The sequence below is a fragment of the Sapajus apella genome, unplaced genomic scaffold (genome assembly GCF_009761245.1).
Source record: "Sapajus apella isolate SASKATOON/1434 unplaced genomic scaffold, GSC_monkey_1.0 scaffold2, whole genome shotgun sequence".
Lineage (NCBI taxonomy): Eukaryota > Metazoa > Chordata > Mammalia > Primates > Cebidae > Sapajus > Sapajus apella.
The window spans coordinates 81,265,609-81,283,139 of NW_022436942.1; the positions used below are offsets into that span (position 1 = coordinate 81,265,609).

The 17,531-nt window shown below is 50.0% G+C and overlaps 1 protein-coding gene across 16 annotated transcripts in view; it reads right to left on the reverse strand.

Annotated features, from left to right (window-relative positions):
• PITPNM2 (phosphatidylinositol transfer protein membrane associated 2) overlaps positions 1-17,531 on the reverse strand; it is a 164,680-nt gene that overhangs the window by 29,021 nt on the left and 118,128 nt on the right. For 15 of the 16 annotated variants that reach the window (XM_032243066.1, XM_032243048.1, XM_032243074.1 and 12 more), the window contains 2 exons: positions 1,729-1,943; positions 508-629 (listed from right to left, as the gene is read on the reverse strand). The exons of the other annotated variant lie outside the window; for it this stretch is intronic. In XM_032243066.1, the coding sequence (XP_032098957.1) occupies positions 508-629; positions 1,729-1,943 (337 nt within the window). The remainder of the gene's footprint in view (positions 1-507; positions 630-1,728; positions 1,944-17,531) is intronic. 16 annotated transcript variants of the gene reach the window in all.

Here is a 17,531-nt window from a genome sequence, read left to right on the forward strand (position 1 = left end):
GCTTGAGCCACCGCGCCCGGCCTTTACAAAGATTTTTAATTGGTTGCTAACATTTAGTAATTGGGAGATTTCTCGTGAAAATCCTTATCGCTGGCTTCTCTTAAAAATGAAGATTTAACAAATGGGGCCTGTTCCCTTTATGTCACTGTCATCTGAAGGCAGTGGGTAGGGGCACCCACCATCAAGAGGACATAGGCCCCCATCAGCCTGGGACACTTATGCATGGCTATCAGCCAGAGATGGCTCCCTGAGCACTCGTGTACTTCTGGGGAGTGAGATCCCTCAAAGGAATGGAGGGAAGAGGCTCTGGGTGGATAAGGCACTTGGACTCAGTGTATACATCAGAAGAATGGGGGTGAGAAGGCCTATCCTGCCCTCTGACCTGCCTGCCCAGGACAGGGCCAGGTCTGGAGTCTGCCAGGTATAGGGAAAAGGGGCAGGACAAGAGGGGTCTGTGGGTGGGAAACCCAGAGTACAGCCCTGTGAAGCTCTGCCCTTCCTGGTTACCGATTGTCAGCTGGTTCTTTTCCACAGGAGAGAGGCTGAACACGTCGGGGTTTTCTCCAGCATCAGTTTTATAAAAGGTTTCAATGTCGATGGAGAATTTCTCCACGAAAGGACAGGTGAACCTGTGGGAGAAGGAAAGTACCCATCAGGACCTGTCCTTGGAGAGGCCTGGTGTGGCTCACCAGGGCCCACTGACCCACTGGGTTGGAGTGGAGACAGTGAGCGGATAGAGAAGGAGGGTGGAGGATAGCCGAGACTCGCCTCGGCTGCTCTATCCACCTCTTGGACTGCCACTTTGTCCCAAGAACAGCCAGGATGGGGCAGGGAAGGATTTAGGGGGACAGGGAGACAGTATATCCTCAGTGGCTTCTAGAAGCCCCATGTCCAATGTCCATAGCATGGCAGGAACACAGGCACAGCTACAGCAGCGTACTGCCAAGCAGGAGGAAGCTGGGGTGCTCCACAGGACATGCCACCCCTGGGCCCCCAAGAAACCAGCCCCGGCAATGGAGGAATAGTCGCTCTCTAGGCTGGAGATGAGTTTAGAGGGGAAAGTAGTACTGAGAAGAGGAACAAGCTCCATGGATTCCTCAGCAAGCTCCAGGTGCCCACCAGTGTGGGGAAGGGAGCCCCAGGAGATTTGTGGGGATCCCACCTGCTCAGTAGTAGGCAGCTGGTGGGAGCAGCCCCCATCTATCCAAATCAGCAGTGCTGAAGTACATACTGGGAAGCACAGAGTGAAGAACCCTCTGCCAGAGGATCCCAAGGACAGCCCTGCTCAGCATGGGATGTTGGGCAACACTGTCACAGCAGCTGAAGGTCTCAGAGTTGGAAAGGACCTCTGGGTCATCTGGTCTACCCTCAGTTTCTTTCCAGCAGGCTGTCTCAGCCTTCTCAGGGAGCCTAAAGTGCGTTTATATTCCCTGCATCTTCTGGGATGGCAAAGGAGACTCCAACGGCCCTCGCTTGACTCATGCCTTCAGGGCCTCCATGCATGAGCAGTCTGGTGGCATCTAGGGGTGTATCCTTCTCTCTCCTTCCTGTGCCTTCCCTGGGTGACCTTTGGGGCACCTGCCTGAGACAAAGCCTGTGCTCCCTGGGATTATGGAGTGTTGAGCCTGCTTGAAGGCTGATCTCAGCCCCTGGATCTATGCTGCAAGGTTGCTTCCCACGAGATGGCAAGTGGAGGTAGGAAGCACACGGAAGCCAAAGCAGGCGCACCTGGTTCTGGTGTAGGGGTAGGCATTCCAGGACTCCTCCACCACCCGCAAGGCTGCCTTGGGTAGGATAGAGCGGAACCAGCTAGGGATGTGCATGCCCACATGGTACACCTTGTGCGTGTATTGCCCGGAGCCGCCTGGGCCATCTGTGTACGGCCGGTTCTCCAGGATCTCCACGCCGCTGCCTTCGCCATATGTCTCGTTACGGCTCTTCTTCTGTGGGGACAAAAGCATCCGCGATGTGTGTGGGGCCAGAGCACTCTTCAGGAGGGAAGAGGCTCAGGAGACTGGGCCCAGGGGTGTGGAAAGGGAGGAAGGTCTTTGGTCAATGAGGCTGACTCCTCCTGTGTTACTTCCAGATACCCAAATCTATATACCACGGCTTATGCAGGAGGCTGGAGGGGACATAGACTCCCTCTCCCAGACCTAGTGCTGCATACACAAGTCCTATATTCTGGCCCCCACCTGTCCCAGGATTAAAAGCATTCCCAAGATCAGGAACAAGGTAAGAATGCCCACTTACTTGCTTCTCCTGAACACTGTGCTATAAGTGCTAGCTAGAGCAATTAGACAAGAAAAAGAAATAATAAGATGCAGCTGGGCACAGTGGCTCACACCTGTAATCCCAGCACTTTGGGAGACTGAGGCAGGTAGATCACTTGAGGTCAGGAGTTTGAGACCCGCCTTGGCATGGTGGCAGGCTCCTGTAGCCCCAGCTACTTGGAGACTGAGACAGGTGAATCACTTGAACCCGGGAGGTGGAGGTTGCAGTGAGCTATAATCACATCACTGCATTCCAGCCTTGGTGACAGAGTGACTCTGTCTCAAAAAACAAAACAAAAAAACAAAGAATAAGAGGCATCCAAATTGGAAAGATAGGTAAAACTATCTCGATTTCCTGATGCCATAATCTTATATATGGAAAATACTAAAGAATCTCTCCCAAAGTCTGTCTGAGCACAGTGGCTCATGCCTGTAATTCCAGCACTTTGGGAGGTCGAGGTGGGCGGATCATGAGATCAGGAGTTTGAGACCAGCCTGACCAACATGGTGAAACACTGTCTCTACTAAAAATACAAAAATTAGCTGGGCATGGTGGTGCATGTCTGTAATCCCAGCTACTCAGGAGGCTGAGGCAGGAGAATTACTTGAACCCAGGAGGTGGATGTTGCAGTAAGCTGAGATCTCACCACCACACTCCAGCCTGGGAGACAGAGGGAGACTCTGTCTCCAAAAAAAAAAAAAACTCCCTCAAAGTCTATTAGACCTAATAAATAAATTCAACAAAGTTGCAGAATACAAAATGACACATAGAAATGAGCAATGTCAAAGAAAATTAAGAAACAATTCCATTTATAAGAGCATCTGAAAGAATAAAATACCTAGGAATATATTTAACCAAAGAGGTGAAAGACCTGTGCACTTAAAACTACAAAATGTTACTAAAAGAAATTAAAGCCCTAAATAAATGGAAAGACATCCCATGTTGATAGATTTGGATGATTTTTTTTTTTGAGATGGAGTTTCGCTCTTGTTACCCAGGCTGGAGTGCAATGGCGCGATCTCGGCTCACCGCAACCTCCGCCTCCTGGGTTCAGGCAATTCTCCTGCCTCAGCCTCCTGAGTAGCTGGGATTACAAGCACGCACCACCATGCCCAGCTGAATTTTTCTATTTTTAGTAGAGACGGGGTTTCACCATGTTGACCCAGATGGTCTCGATCTCTTGACCTCGTGATCCACCCGCCTCGGCCTCCCAAAGTGCTGGGATTAAGATTTGGATGATTTAATATTGTTAAGATGGCAACACGGCCCCAAATAACCTGCAGATATAATGTGATCTTTATCAAAATCCCAGTAGCGTTTTTGGTAGAAATGGAACTGCTAATCCTAAAATTCATATGGAATTGCAGGGGACCCCGAAGAGTCAAAACAATCTTCAGCAAAGCCAAGTTGGAGGAATTATATTTTCCTATATCAAAACTTACTACAAAACTACAGGAATCATAAAAGTATAGCACTGGCATAAGATAGATGGGTGAAGAGACAGACAGACAATATAATTGAGAGTCTAGAAATAAACCATATATTTATGGTAAATTAATTTTCAAGAAGGGTGCCAAGACCATCCAGTGTGGAAATAATAGTCTTTAACAAATGATGCCGGGACAACTGAGTAACAACATGTAAAAGAATGAAGCCGGACTCTATCTCACAGCACATACAAAAACTAAATATGAATCAAAGGTGCACATGTAAGAACTAAAACTATAAGATGCTTGAGAAATGGTAGTTTAAAAAAAAAAACAAAATCACAAAATGATAAAACAGAAGTAAACTGGGGCAAACAAGGTCATCTTCACGACCTTGGATTTGGCAATGCTTTCTTAAATATGACACTAAAAGCACAAGAAACAAAAGAAAAAATAGATGAACTGGACTTAATCAAAATTAAAAACCTCAGTGTATACTATGGAGAAAAAGACAACCTACCAAATGGGAGAAGACATTTGCTGCTGGGGGACATGAGGAAAATGAGGAGTGACTGTTAATGGGCATGGGCGATCCGTTCCCCCTTCCCTCCCTCCTTCCCCCCTCCCTCCCTCCTCTCCCTTCCCCACTTGTCTTCTCCCTCCCTCCCTCCTTCCCTCCCTCCCTCCTTCCTTTCCTCCTTCCTTCCTTCCCTCCCTCCCTCTTTCCTTTCCTTTTCCTTCCTTCCTTCCTCTTTCTCTTTTTCTCTTTCTTTCTCTTTCTCTCTCCCTTTGTCCCTTTATTCCTTTCCTTTCCTTTCCTTTTTCCTCCCTTTCTCCTTTCCCCTTTCCTTTCCTATTCTTTTCTTTCTTGTACTGGCATGATCATAGCTTGTTGTAACCTTGAACTCTTGGGCTCCAGTGATCCTCCCACTCAACCACCTGAGTAGCTGGGACTACAGGAGCATGCCACCACCCTGGTTAATTTTTTTTTTCTTTTCTTTTTTTTAGGGGGAGGGGGGTGGAGTCTCACTCTGCTACCCAGGCTGGAGCGCAGTGGCACAATCTAGGCTCACTGCAACCTCTGCCTCTCAGGCACAACTGATTCTCCTGCCACAGAACTCCCAAGTAGCTGGGATTACAGGCATGCACCACCATGCCTGGCTAATTTTTGTATTGTTAGTAAAGATAGGGTTTTGTCATGTTTTGGCCAGGCTGGTCTGAAACTCCTGACCCCAGTGATCTGCCTGCCTCAGCCTCCCAAAGTGCTGGGATTACAGGTGTGAGCCACCATGCCCGGCCATACCTGACTAACTAAAAAACTTTTTTTTTGTAGAGACTGGAGTCTCACTATGCTGCCCAGGCTTGTCTCAAACTCTTGGCCTCAAGTAATCCTCCTGCCTCAGGCTCCCAAAGCTTTGGCATTACAGGTGTGAGCATGAATTAGGAATGAAACCGGGAAATAAAAGTCTGCAGGCTGCTTAGAGCACCCCACCTTCAGAATGCCAGGCCAGTGAGGGCCCTGCCACTCAGAGCCATCTCCATGACAAAGCTCTGGCACTCCACTACGAGCCAACTCTTGCCAGGCGGCAGGGTCTCTGAGAATGAGCAAGGGCTCCTCTCTCCTTGCAGGACAGCCGCAAACCCCATTAGCCAAATATTTAAAGCTGAAATCACCCCAGAGAGCAAAATCCTCCACCCAGTGGAGGGCCTGTGCAGGCCTCACCCAGAGGAGTTCACAGAAAGTAGAAGGAAGAGATGTCATTGTCCAGGCTGGTCTCCTTTCAGAATATCATCCCTGCCCCAGGCTTAGGGCATGCAGAAGACATACCCCAAAAAGAACGACCATCATGTGATGAGGCATTAGAAGACATGAGGGGAGGCCTTCACTCAGCCTTGGGGGGGTCAGGTAAAGTGACCTCTAAGGGAGCTGGGAGGTGGGGACGCACTCACCAGGCAGGTGTGGACAGGACAGATATGCTGGGTAGGGAGGCAGGTGACAGAGCTAAAGGTGTGTCCGGAGGTGGGCCTGGGAGCACGTGGACTCAGTTGCTGGGGTGTAGGCTGTGAGGCAGGAAGTGGAAGGGCCTGGGAGCCAGGCAGAAGCCAGATCACAGAAGGTTCTCTTTTGTTTGTTTCTATTTGTTTGTTTTGAGACAGATGAGACAGAGTCTGGCCCTGTTGCCCAGGCTGGAGTGCAGTGGTATGATCTCAGCTCACTGCAACCTCTGCCTCCCAGGTTCAAGAGATTCTCCCACCTCAGCCTCCTGAACAGCGGGATTGGACATGCGCCACCATGCCCAGCTAATTTTTGTATTTTTAGTAGAGATGGGGTTTCACTATGTTGGCTAGGCTGGTCTCAAACTCCTAACCTTAAGTGATCCTCCTGCCTAAGCCTCTCAAAGTGCTGGGATTACTGGCGTGAGCCACCATGCCTGGCCATAAAAGGATCACAGCTTTGATGCTAAGGGAAGGAAAGGGTTTAAGCAGGAGAGGGGCACAATCTAATCTGGGTTCCAGGAAGAGGGTCCTGGTACGTGTATGGAGAATGGGTGATCTCCTGGCATGGGCAGCTGCCCCCAGGGGTGTTCTTTCCTGGGTTTAGATAGGAGGTGAGGCCTCCAGCTCTGTGAAGAGGAGGAGATGCCTCTATGCTCAGCAGGTAGGCCAGGTACTTAGTGGCTTTCTGAACATGAAATCTTCATAGCTGAGGGTGAAGAGGAGAAGGGAGAGGCCGGGATGCAGTTGAAAGTGGTCAGCAGACTAAGTGTGGTGGCTCACACCTGTAATCCTAGCACTTTGGGAGGTTGAGTCGGGCGTATCACCTGAGGTCAGGAATTCGAGATCAGCTTGGCCAACATGGTGAAACCCTGTCTCTACTTAAAAAAAATATGTATCGCCAGGCATGGTGGTGCATGCCTGTAATCACAGCTACTTGGGAGGCTGAGACAGGAGAATCACTTGAACCCAGGAGGCAGAGGTTGCAGTGAGCCGAGATTGCACCATTTTACTCCAGTATGAGCGACAAAGTGAAACTCTATCTCATAAAAAAAAAAATAAGAAAAGAAAAAAAAGTGGTTAGTGAGCCCAGGCATACTCCACACACCAATGACTCAGTCCCGTCCTGCTCACCATGGTGGGACAGAGGCTCCATGCCCCTGAGCAGCCACCCACCCTGCCCATGGGCTGAGATTTGCTCCTTACCCTGTGCCCCGACCTGTCCTGTACTCAAACTGGGTAAAGGCCACAGGGTCCAGACAAAAGGGAGCCACACCTTTAACATCTGGCCGCAGGGGTCTTGGCCCTGTTTACTGAAGGCTCACCTGCTGAAAATCTCAGTTTCTTTCTTTCTTTTTTTTTTTTTTAAGATAGGGTCTCACTCTGTCACCCAGGCTGAAGTGCAATAGCATGATCAGGCTCACTGCAGCCTTGACCCCCAGGCTCAAGCAATCCTTCTGCCTCAGACTCTGGAGCAGCTGGGACTGCAGGGTGCACCACCACATCTGGCCAATTTTTTTTATTTTTATTTTTTTGTAGAGTGCCTTGGTCTCTCAAAATGCTGGGATTACAGGAGGAAGCTACTGTGCATAGCCAGGGAATCAGTTTCTAAATCAAGCCCCACTGCAGTATCAGGTGAGGACCATGACTGTTCCCCTGAACAGCAAGCTGCCCTTCCCTGAGGGTGTGGGGCATGGGGTTTCCCTTCAGCTATCAGGGTCCAAGAGGGGCTCCCTCTCAGGGAAGTGACAGAACATGAGGGCTCAGAGCACAGCTTCTGGGGTTCAAATGTCTTGGTGCAAACCCTCCTCTGTTTCTTTCTGTGTGGTCTCTGACAAATTAATCTTTCTATGTCATCATCTCCCCATCTGTAAAGAGGAGGAGAAGCAATAGTACCGGCTGGGTTATTGAGAAAATTAGATGCGGGCACGTGTAGCTGACATACATAGGATGAGCTCAGGATGCACGTATACTCAGCAACAGGGAACATCATTCCATGACTCCATGCCCTGGCTTTATACCAGAAGGAAGAGTGACAGAGGAACTGCCTTGGCTCCAAAGCCAGTTGTCTCCATGTCTTCAAAATTCCCCTGAAGGATGGAGTGAAGAACAAGGCCTGGAAAAACTTTCATTCCCAGTGCTCAGAGGCTTCTGGTATGGCCAAGAGGTGCTGGGAAGGGCGGTGAGGAAGGGCCAAGCAGCATGGCTCTCTTCTGGGCCTCATTTTCTGGTCCTGGATCAGCCACTGATGTCAGCACTTGGGCTACAAGGACAGGGCAGAGGAATGCAGCCGGGTCCCAACTATGCCTCTGAGCAGGATGCAGCTGGGGAGGATGGCCCTTTCTGTAGCTATAGGCACCAGGCCCATTTGGAAGACCCGCAGAGCATCAGACACTGGCACTCCTGGTGCACACTGGGGCTAAGATTTAGATAGCAGCCACAACTGCTCGACTGTCATTATTGGGAACCAATGCAGGCAGGGAGAGAGGGCTTCCTGGAAGAGAAGGCTACAAGGGGAGGCGAAGAGCATGAATGACAGCCCCAAGCAGGAGATTTCCTGACCCTGTCTCAGTTTACAGCTTGCCTTTGCACCCGCCTGATCTCCTCTGCACCTCAGAGCCCTGAGATGTTGTAGGATCATGCTCCCATTCCACAGGTGAGGAAACTGAGGCACAGAGTACTGGAGGCAACTCACCCAAGATGACAGTTCAGTCATGAGTGACTGTGGTAGTACAGAGACAGAGAAGCAGCCACAGATTGCACTAAACTGCAGAAATCAGCATGTGCATCAGACCCTCTCCCCACCCACCTAGTAGGGGCCAGGCACGGTGGGTGGCTGGTCTGGCAGGAACTGAGGGGAGGGGGAGGTCTGTTCCTGAAGGAGGAGTGCTGGCCAGATGCCACATCTACATTCAGGGATCTGATGTGCCCTGCCTCTTCCCCCAGGGCCCCGCCCAAGCCTCTCTCCCCAGAGCCCCACCAGGATCAAGCAAGTCGGGCTCTGCTCTGCTTGCCCTCCCAGCTACCTGCCACAGTGGTATGACTCTGTCTCCTGGCTGGGCCAGCACCTTCTCCTACCCATTAGCCCAGATATGGAGTTTACTGCACAGCTGAGTGAGGTAGGCAGCTCCAAGCATAGGCTGGGCTGGGGCCAGCTCACCGGAGGGAGGGGACAGCTGGAAGTGGCCCTTACTGCCAAAGAGCCTGACCCCAGGGTAGAAATGTATATCCTGGGCTTGGTGTATGGCTCAGGGGACTGAGGGCTGTGTCTCCTTTACTGGGCTTACTGAAGCTGTCCCTCAGGATGTCATTGTATGTGCTCAGGTGAGCATGATATAATGGGAGCATGATCCTGCAACATCTCATGCATGTGTACACATACATGTGGCACATGTGTGTGTGCAGTGGCCAAAGCCCATGGATTCAGGGCTCTTTGGGTGGAGCAGAAGGTGCTGGTGACCAGAGCCATCTCTAGAGAAGGCAAAGAATGAAATCAGGAGGACACTTACAAAGACTTTCTCAAGATGACTTATTTGTGGTATACATGGGGAAACTTCATACTCCCTGGGATGGTTAAAAAGACACACAGCAGAAAGTGTTAAGGGTGTGGAGAAATTGGAACCCTCATACATTGATGGTGGGAATGTAAAATGGTGCAGCTGCTGTGGCAAACAGTTTGGCAGTTCCTCAAAAAGTTAAACATAGAGTTACCATATGACCCAGCGATTCCACTCTAGGTAGATATCCAAGAAAAGGAAAACATATGTCCACACAAAAACTCATACGTGAATATTTATGGCAGCATTATTCACTGTAACCAAAAAGTGGAAACAACCTAAGTGTCCACCAACAGATGAATGGGTAAACAAACTATGGTCTACCACGGAATGGGATATTGTTTGGCCATAAAAAGTAATAGAGCGCTGGCACATGATACAACAGAGATAAACCCTGGAAAAACTATACTAAATGAAAGAAGTCAGACATAAAAGGACACATATTATATGATTCCATTTATATAAAATGCCAAGAATAGGGGAATCTATAGAGACAGAAAGCAGATTATTGGTTGCCAGGGGCTGAGGTGAAAATAGAGAGTGATTTCTTTTTTGGGGTAATAGAAATGTTCTAAAATTGATTGTGGTGACGGTTGTACAACTCTGTATAGGCTAAAAACCACCGAACTGTGCACTTTAAATGGATGAGTCATGTGGTGTGTGACTTATATCTCAATAAAGCTGTTAGAAAACAAAACAAACAGAAACCAATCTTGCCGCTTGTACTCACTAAGATTTAAAATAAATCAAATGTGGCAAACAGTAAACAGCCTTGGTGGCACTATGAGAGAGAGAGATGGGTCACCTCTAAGCATCTCTCTGCCACAAATGTCCCTCCCAGTATCTAAAAGCACAGCTGTCTGCTTATGCAGGAAATCTCATGTTTGAGGCACTGATGACTTTAAGCCGAAGGTCTGTTTCCATGGTGACATGACGGGTTAGCCAAGGGCATCCTCAGTCAGCTTCTTGAACAGCAGGCGTGTGTGTGTGTGTGTGTGTGTGTGTGTGTGTGTGTGTGCGTGCGCACATCTATGCCCACAGATGCACATCTATGCCCACAGATGCATGTGCATACACAGGCATTGCCTCAGCCCTGGGAACAAGCCTCTCTAAGGCAAGAAAATGTGCTATATCTCCATGACCCAGAGTGACTGAGTCCCCTTCCAAAAAAAAAAAAAAAACAAAAAAAAAAGGCAAGACTCTGGGTGAGGCCATAGGTGAGGTCAGGTCAGCCATGTGCCATCTCTCTTTAAAAGAGCTCCTGGACTGTGGACAAGATTCATAGTGAAAACAGCAAGCACTTCCTGGATGCTCTAAGCTCCCACCTCTTCCAGAAGCTTCATTTATTTGTGGCTATGCTCAGTGCTTTGCATGTATGTTCTCCTTTAGTTACTGCAACATCCCCTTGGGAAACGTATATTAGTATTATCACCCACAAGTCACAGATGAGATGATCAAGGCTATGAGAGGTGCACACTTGACCAAGGTCACACAGTTACTAAATGGCAGAGCCAGGCCTTGAATTCAGATCTGTGTCATTCCAGAGCCTGCTCAGCCCATAGCACTGAGGTGCCTCCAAGAAAAGATCTCAGCATAAAGTAAGTGCTCTGTAAATTCTTACCGAACCAATGCATTCTAGTCCCAACTCTGCGACCAACTCCCTCTCCTCCTGGACAAGTAACTTTCTCTGGTCTCAATTTCCAAACTACAAATGGAGACAGGGCTACCTATCTGCCCAAACCCTCATGTAAGGGTGGAATGTCCCTACCAGGCACTCTGAATGTGACCTTATTTGGAAATAGGGTCTTTGACGATGTAATTGGAGTGGCATGGCCACAAGCTAAGGAATGCCTGGAACCACCAGAAGCTGGAAGAGACAAGGGAAGGTCTACCCGTAGAAACTTTGGAGGAAATGCAGCCCTGTGGACACCTGCCTCTCCGGTTTCTGGCCTCCAGAACTGTGAAAGAATAAATTTCTGGTATTTCAGGCTACGCAGTTTATGGTTCTTTGCTATGGCAGCACCAGGTAGTTCTTTGTTATGGCAGCACCTGGGATGCCAGTACGCTCAGTGAGAAGGTGTGCAGGGCAGGGGTCCAGAGCTGCCTGCAGGAGTCTCTGAGGGCGGAGGCCTGGTGCCCCACCTGCCAGCAGTCAAGGGTGGAGCCAGGACAGGGGCCAGCAGGATCCCTTTCACCCTGGCCTTGCTGGGTGGCTGCGCAGAAGCCCCTGCCCACTCAGGCAGACCTCACACCTTTCCCAGGACAGCGTGCTCACCCAGCAGCATCCTGTGCGGGCTCTAGGGAGGATGCCTCCTGTTTCCTTCAGCTGCTGCTGGCTCCTGGTGCTCCTTGGCCCATACTGCGTCTCTCCAATCTGTGCTTCATCTTTCCTGTGTCTCTGTCCTTTCCTTTTCTTATAGGGACAATAGTCATTCATTCAGGGCCCACTCTAAATCCAGAATGATCTAATTTCAAGATCCTTAACAAATTACATCTTCAGAAACCTTATTTCAAAATAAGGTCACATTCTGAGATTGCAGGTGGATGCAGATCCTGGGGGCGGGGACACAGGTCACCAGTCAGGTGAGTGCCCACAATAGCCTACTGTGAGTGAGCTTCAGCCTGCCAGCTGGAGAAACAAGTGCACTACACCATGATGGCCCCCCAACCTGTCCCTCACCTCTTGGTGGGGCAGGTGAGGTCCTCACCACCTTCCACCCAGCTCTTGGCCACATATATCTTCAGTCACCAGTACTTTCCCCAGTGTATGGCGACTCTTCATGCTGACCCCAGCACCCCTGACCTTGCTGCCCACAGGTGACACTGTGCTATGTATAGTTCTGAGTATCTGAGCACTGGAAGGCAGAGCTGTGAAAGGCAGAGCACTGGCTTCAGAGTCAGACAGGGTGGAGAGCATGTAACCTATAATAGCTGGTACTTCAGAGAAGGGGTGGACTAGGTGCTCCACTCCAAGCAATGTGGAAAAGGTAACACATCATGTCTCTGAGCAGACTGGTATCATCAGGCCAGCTGTGCACCCTTGGGCAAGTTCCTTAACATCTCTGAGCCTCAAGCTGTCATCTGGGGATGGGGATAAGTAGGGATGAGAACCATTCATGATGGGGATAAGTATCACCAACTTTCAGGTTATTGCGAGAATTAAAGCAGGTTCTGATCACTTGCTGGACACTGATCCAGTGGGCTGTGGAGAGGTGTAAGGGCTGCAGTTAGTGACAGAGCTACTGGGACCCAGACTGGGACCCCTTGTACCGCACTTTGGTGTTTCTGTGAACTACCAAATATTGGTTGAATGAAGAAATGGATTCTAGTTCCAACTGTCACTAGGAACTTCAGAGCTGGGATCACCAAGGGCAGCCAGTTCTCCCCAAGCTGATCTCTGGCTCCCAACCAGTGATGGCATCAGAGAGGGAGCAGGCATCTCCTGGCATAGCTGCAGCTCAGTCATGCCACTTAGGAGAGAGCTCTTCTCAAATTACTCTGATGTCTGCCCACACGAGGAGCCATCCCCTTGTCCCTGCCTACCATTCCCCTAAACAGTGCTGCAGTGCCATTTTCAGAGATGGTGGCAATAGGACAACAGAGACAGGCCTGGTTCCCCAGGGACTGATGAAGGAGTTGGGGGAGGATGCAAAGAAAGACCAATACCAAAAAGCCCCTGAAAGTAGCTGCTCCCAGAACTGTCCAGGGTCCTGGCCAGGCCACCTCTAGCCACCCCTTTGGTGGCACAAGTTCGCTGAACACTTTGGATGGACGGCCCTCTCCCACCCAGGCAGGCGATTTTGTTTTCTAACTTTAACACGGTGTCTACTGAGTGCCACTCAAACAGGGCACCAGGCACTCTGATGCACAAGTCTAGCCCATCTTTTTCACAACTTTCACAGTGGGGCAGCTCTCACAGAGGAAGACCTGTTCCTAGCTGCCACTAGCCGGCAAGCAGCACAAGCAGGAAACAATGAACTAAGGTCTTCTTATTATTCTTTCCACAAAAACAAGGCAGCCTTCTTGAAGGCCTATCCATCTCAGGAGGCCAGTGCAGACTGTGCCCTTGAGCCTGTGTCAAAACGTATGTGAAATCTATCTCCACAGAGAAAGGGAAGAACTTGCACCCCCCTCTGCTACTTGGCCTTTGGCATAGGCAAGGCACAGGAAAGTCTGGTGACTTTAACTTACCTTTTAGCAGCGTTATTGAGGTATGACTGACATACAATAAGCTGTACACATGTAAAGGAGTAGCTGGTGATTCTGACTTATGTTCATACTTTTGAGTCCATCACCCCATGGTGACAAGAGCCCCAGGAACTGTGGGTTAGAAAAAAACCAGAGCGGGGGCAGATGGGCAGGTGGGGTTGGGAAAAGCAAGTGCCCTCAGGACCCAGAGGGGCAGAGGAAGCTGCCTGGAGGAGGGGCACTCTCACCAGCCCTGCGTGAGGGCCAGGAACTCTGGAGATGGAAATCGGGCTAAGAGTAAGGGTCTTGGTGGCAGGAAGGGCACAGGCAGTGCCTGGGGTCCCCAGGTCAGGGAGGCCTGAACTTCGGCCCTCCTGCTCACCTACTCTGCCTCCAGGCCTGGGAGCCATAGCATAGGCTGGGGGTGAGAAGGAAGATCTCTCCCAATGTTGCCTCCTCCCTAATCTAGATACCGGCATCTCCTGGTCGTCTCCGCCTGCCAGGGTGCCCTCACCTCTGAGATTGGCAGCAGCCTCCTTTGGCCTACTAGGGGTCCCAAAGAAGCCACCTAGGAGCCTGGAGATCTGAGCTCCAACTCTGGGTCTGTGGGCCTTAATTTCTCATATGTTAAATGGGAAACTGTGCTCTCTGAGAGCCTAACTTAGGTTACAGATAAAGAAACTGGCCCAGTGCAGTGGCTCATGCCTGTATTCCCAGCACTTTGGGAGTTCACTGAAGGTGAGTGGATCACTGAAGTCAGGAGTTCAAGACCAGCCTGGCCAACATGACGAAACCCCGTCTCTACTAAAAATACAAAAATTAGCCAGGCATGGTGACACATGCCTGTCATCCAAGCTACTTGAGAGGCTAAGGCAGGAGGATCACCTGAACCTGGGAAGTAAAGGCTGCAGTGAGCCAAGATCATGCCACTGCACTTCAGCCTGGGTGACTCCAGCCTCCATCTTAAAACAAAGAAACTGCGGTGTGGAGAGGCCCAATTGCCAGCTCACCAAGGACAGAGCTGGGACTCAAACTGGGTTATTCTGGCCCTAAAAGTCAACACTATCTCCAACAGATCACATCTCTCAATTCCACGGTTGCTTGGCAGAAGATCACTCCCTAGCCAAGGCTTGCAGGCTTCCACTTTGGGTCCCTGGCTATAAACCCGTAAGTCATGACCCCTCCACTTACAACTGACTGAGATGCCTTTACCTCCCCAGCCTTCCTGCCATTGTGGGCCATGCGGTAAGGTTGGGAGACGGCTCTTGGGTGCCTGGGCAGAGCCTGGGGTTTACCCACAAGGAAACGCAATCTCAGAGAAAGGGGCTATGCTGGCATCAAGAGCAACCAAGAGAAAGGGCAGGTGCAGTGGCTCATGCCTATAATCCCAGCAGTTTGGGAGGCCACAGTAGGTGGATTACCTGAGGTCAGGAGTTTGAGACCAGCCTGGCTAACACGGTGAAACCTTGTCTCTACTAACAAACCTAAACCTTGCCCTCAGACACTCACTGTCCTACAGCACAGAGAGGTAGAAGGCACTAGGTGCCCAGGTGTGGGACCAACAGGAAGCTGTGAGGATTCAGTGAAAGAAATCACTCATGCTTCCTGTGGAGATGAGAAAATCCTCGGAGCAACATGTGGGCTGGTTTGAAAGACAGGCAAAAGGACCCTTGAAATCACCTAGGGACTCTTCTTGCTTCAAAACACACCCACTAGGGTAGCATTTATTTAAAAAGAGGACAATAAGTGCTGGTGAGGATGTGGAGAACTGGAAGCTTCACACATTCCCGGTAGGAATGTAAAATGGTGCAGCCACTGTGGAAAACAGTCTGGTGGTTCCTCTAGACATCAAGCATAGCGTCACCATGGGACCCAGCAATTACTTTCCTAGGTGCAGACCCAGAAGAACTGAAAACAGATACTTGTATACCAACGTCAAATCAAAATGCCCATAAATGGATGAATGGATAAGCAAAATGCAGTCTGTTCATACAATGGGATATGATTCAGCCATAAAATGTAATGAGGCACTGACACGTGCTATAACATGGATGAACCCCAACAACATGATGCTGAGTGAAAGAAACCAGACACAAAGAGCAACACAGTGAATTATTCCATGCATATGAAATGTCCAGAACAGGCAAACCCAGGGAGACAGGTAGTACATTAGTGATTGCCAAGGGGTGGGGAGGGGGAATTGGGAGTGACTGTTTAATGGATATGGGGTCTCTTTCTTGGATGATGAAAATGTTTTGGAACTAAAGTTGGTGGTTGCACAACATTGTGAGTATACTAAATGCCACTGAATTGTTCACTTAAAAATGGCTGTTTATGTTACATGAATTTCACCTCAATAAAAGCAAAACAAGACAACACCCAGTCAAGTAAGCCCAAAGCCCCTACTCCCAAAAGAATTTCTTCTAAATGCTATAGAAAGCTGACAGCCTGAGCCCTGTCCATGCAGACATGGGGCAGGCCAGCGCCTTGCCCCTCAGAGGGCATATAACCCATGGGCCTGTCAATATGTTGGAGCTCGTTTTCTTGGAGCCAGGACTGGGGGCTATGGCAGCCAGAACCCAGTCATGCATCCATCTGTCCAAGACCCAGCTGGAGTGGGGCTGGCCAGCAGCCTTAAGTACATGGGAAACTCCCAGTCAGTAGCTCGAGCAGGAACCTATGGGGTTCCTGGTAATAACACGAGGGCAGCAGTACCTCAGACACAGCAATTAGTTCTCAGACCAGAGACAGCACATACCACAAAGACAGAGGACACAGGTGTAGGGCACTAGCACCTGGGATGTGCAGCAGACCCCCTGCCCATCACCAAGCTGTCTATCCCACACCCCCAGCCTCGAGGACTGCCCCGAGGGAAGCTGCCCAGCCAGCCAACCTGAGCAGGAACGCCAACAACCTCACCCCCAACCTCCCCTCCAAGCATGCTAATGCCTGTCACAGAACCACCTCTCCCAGCAATGCCTGGCTTCTTTCACCTTTCTTTTTTAATAGGAAAGCAGACACATGCACACATGCTTGCTCACCCATGGGTGCACAAGGAAAGGCTCTGGAAGCTCAGAGAAAGAGCAGTGACTCCAGCCAGCCCTTAGAGGCCAGAGTGGCTCTGCCTGGCTGGGAGGGATGCCCATCCATCCAACAGGCTCTCCAAAAGGGCCCTGAGAGTGCTAACGCTCATGATCTATAAGGTGGGAGACACTGTCATCTTGCCACAATCCTAGTCAATGGAGCTTCTTAAAAGACACTGCATGTGTTGGCTAAATGAACGGAGCCTGGCTGCACAGGTGCAGGAAGGTCTGAGCATCTAACAGGACTATATGATGCTTAACAATTACATTCACTGGAGGCATAAGGATAGGTGTTCAAAAAAACCCTGTTGTAATCGGGCACAGTGGTTCACACCTGTAATCCCAGCACTTTGGGAGGCTGAGATGGGTGGATCACAAGGTCAGGAGATTGAGACCATCCTGGCCAACAAGGTAAAAGCCAATCTCTACTAAAAATACAAAAATTAGATGGTGTGGTGGCATGTGTCTGTAATCACAGCTACTTGGGAGGCTGAGGCATGCAAATCCCTTGAACCCAGGAGGTGGAGGTTGCAGTAGCCAAGATTGCACCACTGAACTCTAACCTGGCATCAGAGTGAGACTCTGACTCAAAAAAACAAAACAAAACAAACCTAGAGTGACAGGTGTTTTGAAGAGCCCAGAGGTAATTCTATGCTCCAGAACAGCTCTGGGATCTTCTAGGGGCTGGAGGTCAGTCCTCCTGATCTTGACGGCCCACCGGGGGGCCAGGTGGAGCTGAAGGCTAAGGGGCTGCCGCGGTCTGGGTCCACCCTGACTTGGGTGGGAACTGAGAAGCAGTAAAACAACAGCACTATTGGCAGATCAGCCTGATCCTCAAACAGGCTGAGCTATTTCCAGAGTGCTCAGAGATGTGGGGGGCTGATTTAAACCTCTTCCTCTCTCTCCACTCTCCAGAAATAATTATGGGGTAAGTGGTTCAAGAGGGAATTGAGTGGCCCTTCTAAAGCAGCTCAGAGCAAACAGCCCCCCTGAGAGGCTGGGTTCACGTT